Genomic DNA, 6744 nt, shown 5'->3' with positions numbered 1-6744 from the left:
GCGTGCGTGCGTGCGTGCGTGCGTGCGTGCGTGCGTGCGTGCGTGCGTGCGTGCGTGCGTGCGTGCGTGCGCGCGCGCCCTTCTTTGAGTTAGAATTGTTAAGTGCTTTTTGCTGTACACGATTTCATTGCTTAGTCGGTTTAACTCTGCCCTTATGTGCTTCCCCCCCCCCCCCGTTCCCTCCTATTGTAAATAAATACTCCTATTGTTGAATGTTTCAGCTCGTCTTTGTCCTTTCCTTCATTGGTTTAGCACGATGCGTGTTGGGTGATTAAAAAGGCCGTTGCTGCTGTCGATGTACATTTGGTCTGGTGCGGCTCTGGTAACTCCATTCGGTTACGCCGGATCCGAGCCGTTCCCGTGACTCGGATCGGACAGAGTCGGCCGAGGGTGTGGTTTCCCCAGGAGTTGGACGGCGTGAATACTTAGGTAAATTGGAGTTCGACAACTGGACCCTACCTCATGCCACTGAAATATTGGCGACCACGGTCCTGTAAGCGACCCGTGCCTTTCGGAGTTCTCCGAGGAGGTACGATCTAGATTCCGGGTGTTCGGTGGAGCCGACTCTACTTACTGCTCCAACTAGCGGTCGTGCTCGTCGCCGATACCCAGCTCCACAACAATATATCATCATCATCACACCATTTTAAAGCCTTTATCCCTGAACAGGGTCATCTTTTTGCGGGCTCCAATCATGGTACCCTTTCTTGTGGCAGTTTTTTTTTTTACGGCCGGATGCCCTTCTTGACGCCAACCCTTTAGTCGCCTTCGACACGCAGGGATAATTACTAGTATACTGGTGCTCATTTCGCCGACCTCGGAAGGATGACAGGCTGAGTCAACCCCCCTGATGTTAATTCAGTGGCCAGCGGGGCTCGAACTCAGGACCCGGAGTATCCCAAGCCACCACCCTAACCACTAAGCCAACACCAGGCTAAAAACAATATATAGCATGATGTTTCAAAAAGTTGTGTACGTATTCGGATGAAACTTGGTGGACATGTTGGGTGTGTGACAAGGAAGAATTGATTCGATTTTGGTGAGGATCCGAATCTGGATACGAGAATTATTTAATTTTTTAAGTGATTCTTCACCATTGAGAGATGAGGCCAAAAACGATATAGTCCTGTATAGCATGATATTTCAAAAATGTATTGGGCCCAATATGTTCTCATAGACCAGGCATTACATGGTGGAGGTGTGCACTCTACCGAGTGCCCTTCTAGTGTGTTTATTGAATGGAGTTGCATATTTTTGTTATTTACTGAATATTTTGTGATTTTATATGTACTTGTGGTCGATGATTTGTTGCTGATCGAGTATCTCTGCAGCAATACGTGCAGGATAAATGTGTTTACGCCAGTATGAAAAGGGTGTTTGTATCCTCTTAAATCTCACGTGGTAATATAATTTGGTGCTGTCAACTACCTGACCATTTTCGTGCGTGGGAACGGAAGAAAAGATCGTTTTATTTGTTTTAGCTTGATATGGACAAAGCAGGGACGTTTCCATTAAATTCCTCTTCAAATTAGTGTTTGAAGCTTGTTCTATTATAACATGATTCGTCACACAGGCGTTTGTTGGTTCATGGCATTCTGGATGCTTTACTATTTTGTTCATGAAAATTCTTGACAAGGTGATCGAAGCAAATCCTGTGAATTTATTTACGGAAGTGGAGAAATAAATCATTCCCTGTAGGTCTTGAAAATAACAATTGCGATGTTATGGCAGCAGCATCCTGCGTTGTCCTCCTGCCATGCTCATGAGGCCACCATATTAAAGTAATATAGAACTTCCAACACACATTGCAGCAAGTCTCAGGATTCAAATATTTTCTGTTAAAGATTGTGAATCGAAATCTCCTAGGAAGTGAAACTGAAACGCATGAACGTTTTTAATTGTCTCTCTGTATCCCATTCCCACACTTGCGGTTTCTTTGCCCTTTTGTGCAGCACTTACAGCAGCATCTGCTCAAGGCCAGCTGGATATTTGTCGCCTCCTGCTGGCTCACAAAGCCTCGTCGAACCAGGCCAATCGCCGTGGCCTCTCTCCAATTTTCTGCGCAGCCAGCAATGGACACTGGCAGGTATGATTTCACTCTCGGTTGATGCATCTCAGGTGTTTGACTCGGGAATTCTTTCCACTTTAATAGCATGTGCATCACTTATTGAGGAATGATTATCTTGTATTTTTAGTCGGTTCAAGAGTAAGTGTTTAGCACCCTGAGAGCTTTCTCTAATATGTTATAACTGTTAGCACACTCGCCTCTAAGCTGTCAAGCATGGGTTCGAATCACGACCCAGCTATAAACTGTCATCCCGGTGTTTCACAGGCAAGGTGATTCATCGGTGTATGCCGTCCCTTGGATGGACGTTAAACTGGACGTCCCTTCTGCGGCATTGCTTGGTGGCCGTAAACGATCCCACGGTGTCCTTCACGAAGAGTCGGCGAGTTATGGCCGGCACCCTGAAATAAGCTATAAATTCTTGCTATAACCTACAGGGAGCACTGCATCAGTAGCACAGCCATGCTCCCAGCATCGATTCAACCAGAAGCCACAGGCTGCCAATGAAATTAATGAATACAACAGTTACGATGTCTTTTATTCACAAGTTGTCATTTGTGCAACATTTAAATAGTGGCGGGTATTCTCTTTCTTGTATGTTTTATAGATCTGGCAAGTATTGAAAAAGCTTTTTAATTAACGTAATAGCACCGCAAGTCCGTTCACTTATTCTCTTAAATGTTGCGTCCACAGAAAGTATACTTTGAGATCGAACTGTTTCAATGACCGGGTACTGTGATTGATTAAATCACAGATTTTGCTGTTTAAATGATTTTGCAGAAAAAGCTTTTATGCAATTAACTGAAATTACATTCGCGCTAGTACAGCACAATGGTGCCGCACGAGCGCCGAGTTGGATCGGTGTTTTAACTTGTCGTGCTCGAAGGTGCTGCCGTGGAATGGTGCTCGAGTGCACGACCCAGGGAAAATTCCCTTTGCCCGCAGGTAATCGACGTGCTGCTCAGCACCGGTGTGGATGTAAACACTACAGACCGACAGGGCTGCACCCCACTCATGGCAGCCGCTGCCGAAGGTCGTGTGCAAACACTCAATTTCCTCCTCACCAAAGGTGAGCATGATACACTCTCACAGCCTTGACCTCTTTCACACCCACGATTGTTGACTTTGCTGCTTGTTTCTATCTTACCGAGAATGTAGTTCATGGGAGGTATTAGCATTGCGCGGTGTCCGTCCGTCAGTCAGTCAATGCTGTATATAAATACTCAGAACTTCTCCAAAACTCCAGACACAATTTTGATGAAACTTGACCACAACCTTTATCACCCGTGATGTCCCAAGGTTTGTTCATGGCATTAAAAAAAATCCATAGGTATTTACTTTCTTCTCTGTTATATATTTTGTGGGTCATCCATGTCGATCAGTGGTTGCCTGGTTATCTTATCCAGTCACTCCCAGGTGAGCACCCAGGGGTGTACTCCCTGCCCCTATGTTGAATATTTGGGGACGAAGCCATGCTCACTGGTACCCTATTTATTTTTTAAGGACTCTTTTTTTAATTTTTTTTTTAAATATGCCTCCGATTATGAAGTCACTGGTGGCATTGTTTTTGGGTTGTCTGTACGTACGTGCTAATTTTCTCTATTTTCTCTGCAACCGCTTATCCGATTGACAAACGTTTCACCAAAGGTGCGACTACTCATGTAGAATATTTTAATGATAATTATGACTCATGGGTCATGTGGTATAGCAGCCATGTTGGAAAAAAGGAAAAAGTTTGGACCTATATCTCCGAAACCGCTCCGTGGGAAAAATTGAAACTTGGCACATGTGAAGAAATTATGAGAAACAGTACTTTTTGATGTCACAGGTGGCTTCGTTATGACCTCATAATTGCATATGGCGACCACTTCATCCTATCAGTATGAACATTTTTGAGGGTCATCTTCTACTAAATTGTATTGGGGTGGTGATGTCATCAGTCATGTGGTTTGGTGGCCATATTGTTTTTAACATATAAACCTTCAAAAATCTTCTACACAATGGCTGAACAGATCGAGGTGAAACATTACAGGTATGATTGCCTATCCATGAGGAATAAAAAGTTCTCTAACGAAGATGTCAGAGGTCACATAGTTTGGCAGCCATATTTGATTTAGCCTAAAATCTTTAAAAAAATCATATTCTCCAGAATGGCTGGACAGATCGAGGTGAAACTTCACACACATGTTCCCCAAATGTTGGGAATACCAGGGTGTTCATGAATATTGAATTGGTCAGATGGTCTGGCAGCCATATTGGATTGAACAAAAATCTTTTAAACTTTTTTTTCTCTTGAACCACTTCATCAATCGACATGAAATATGACAATTATGATATATTAGTCAATGTGGAATATATGTTTTAAATTTCAACCTGATCGGACGTATGGTCAAGCAGCCAGAATTATTTTAATATTTTGAATCTGGGTTCAAGGATTTAAATCAAACTTAGTACAAATATGTATAATTATATAATTATTTGGTGGAGGCATATCTGGTGACGTCGTAACATTGAAGAGTGCTCTTCCACTTATTGCTTTTCTTTCCGTACTGTTTTTTTTCTTTTAAATTCAATCTCTCTGCAACTGCTTGGCTTATTGACACAAAACTTACAATATAGGAGCAACTACCCATGGATAATTTTTTATTATAACTATGATGTCATCGGTCAAGTGGTATGGCAGCCATGTTGGAAAAAAGGCAAAACTTTGGACATCTTTGAAACTGCTCAATGAAAAAAATTGAAACTTGGCACATATCAGATACTCTCCACGGGGAAGAAAGCTTGACCACCATTATGTAATTAGTGAAGTGGTATGCCAGCCATAATTGGATGTGTGAAAATCCTCATCCGATCTAAATGAAAATTATTGAGGATGATCTACGAATATGTTGGTCGACAGAATTAAATTGATGTCATCATTCAAATGGTCTAGCAGCTGTATTTTTTAGTAACACGCTCAAATGAGCTAAGATCCTCGTCCTCTTCATGATGACGTCATAAAAACGAATATGACGTCATTGTGATGTATCAGGTTTGCGATAAATTGTCTGTGCTAATGCCTGGCTTGATTCCCGCAAACAAAATTCAAACAGCTTGCCTAGTTTCGGAGATAATGGTATGGGCGATTTCCATTAGCAGCGATATTATGACGTCAACTTTTTTTCGTGGAAGAATTTTCAAAATCGGAGATGGTTACTGCCTGCGCGTGGGCTTTCTGCATATACACGGCAAGTTTCACGAAGATCCGATGAAAACTCTATGTTGTGAAACAAAAAATGTCAAAAACTAGGAATGACGTCATAAAAATTGATGACATCATAGTGATGCATCATATGTGCGGTGATTCATCTCTGCTAATGCCCTGTTCGATTCCCGCAAACAGAATTCAAAAAGCTTGCCTAGTTTCGGAGATAATTTTTCGGCGATTTCCATTAGCAGAGATATTTTGACGTCATAACTTTTTTTTCTAGGAGGAATTTTCAAAATTGGAGATGGTTACTGTCTGCGCAGGGTATTTGTACATATACAGTATATGCCAAGTTTCAGGAAGTTTCGATGAAAACTGTAGGCTGTGAAACAGAAAAGTCCACAAGAAGAAGATGAAGAACAACAACGTGAGTCAAACTTAGAGATCCTCCACGAGGATCTAAAAACAAACCTTAACATTTTTGCTTCTTCATAATGGCTTACCAGATTGATGCGAAACTTCATACACATGGTTAACTAGTCATGAGGAATGGAGGGTGAAAATGTCATGGGTTACAATGGTCTGGCAGCCATGTTGGATTTAAGCTAGAACCTTTCAAAAATATCTCACAAACGGCTAAACCAATGGATTCAAAACTTTAAGTATATCAACGACTACCAATAAGCATACAAAGGTGATAACTAAAATGTCATCGGTCACATGATCTGGCAGGCATATTAGATTGAACGAAAACATTAAAAAAAAATTCCTTCTCTTGAGCTGCTTCATTGATTGATGTGAAACGTAACACCAAGTATGGGGAATATAAGTTGAAAATTTAAACATCATCGGTCACATTGTCACGCAGACATGTTGGATTGAAGGTAAAACCTCTTAAAAAAAAACCTTTAAAAATCATCCTCATCCAAATGGCTGAACGAATAGATGTGGGACAAGTATATCATCGACTACCCATGGGGATACAAGACTGATAAGTAAAACGACATTGGTTACATTGGTAGACATGTTGGATTGAAGGTAATATAATAGTATCATTCCTTTCATGCCGTAAAGGCACATTGGGCTGCTGAGGCAGTTTCATTGGCAAAGAGTACAGTCCTCGACGGGTCACCACTCCGACGCAGGTTTCCCTGAATATTTATTACCCCAGTACACTGGTACTCATTTTGCCAACCTCAGAAGGACAGGCTGGGTCAACCCCACCTGGTGTTAATTCAATGGTAGCGAGGGCCCTGAACTCAGGACCCTAAGGTCCCAAGCCAGACACCTTAACCGCGAAGCCAACACCAGACTTGGATTGAAGGTAAAACCTTTTAAGAGCTACTTCTCTCAAACCACTTAAGTAAAGGATGTGAAACTTAATATGTATGATCAACGACCCATGGGGAATATAGTTTGAAAATTAACCCTTTGAACCGTGAGCTCCTTGGACTTTCGGCTCTCCCACCCTGGCTCCCTGGACAAAAAT

At 42.1% G+C, this 6744-nt stretch overlaps 1 protein-coding gene across 6 annotated transcripts in view; it reads left to right on the top strand.

The window, feature by feature from the left end:
• LOC147029847 (protein TANC1-like) overlaps window positions 1-6744 on the top strand; it is a 419064-nt gene that overhangs the window by 385532 nt on the left and 26788 nt on the right. For all 6 annotated transcript variants that reach the window (XM_085873244.1, XM_085873249.1, XM_085873243.1 and 3 more), the window contains 2 exons: window positions 1953-2086; window positions 3011-3134. In XM_085873244.1, the coding sequence (XP_085729370.1) occupies window positions 1953-2086; window positions 3011-3134 (258 nt within the window). The remainder of the gene's footprint in view (window positions 1-1952; window positions 2087-3010; window positions 3135-6744) is intronic.

Source organism: Eptatretus burgeri, chromosome 3, assembly GCF_056783735.1.
Source record: "Eptatretus burgeri isolate ZD-2024b chromosome 3, Ebu_testis_v1, whole genome shotgun sequence".
Lineage (NCBI taxonomy): Eukaryota > Metazoa > Chordata > Myxini > Myxiniformes > Myxinidae > Eptatretus > Eptatretus burgeri.
Note: the sequence above shows the minus strand (reverse complement) of the source record. Positions and strands in the feature narration are given on the sequence as shown.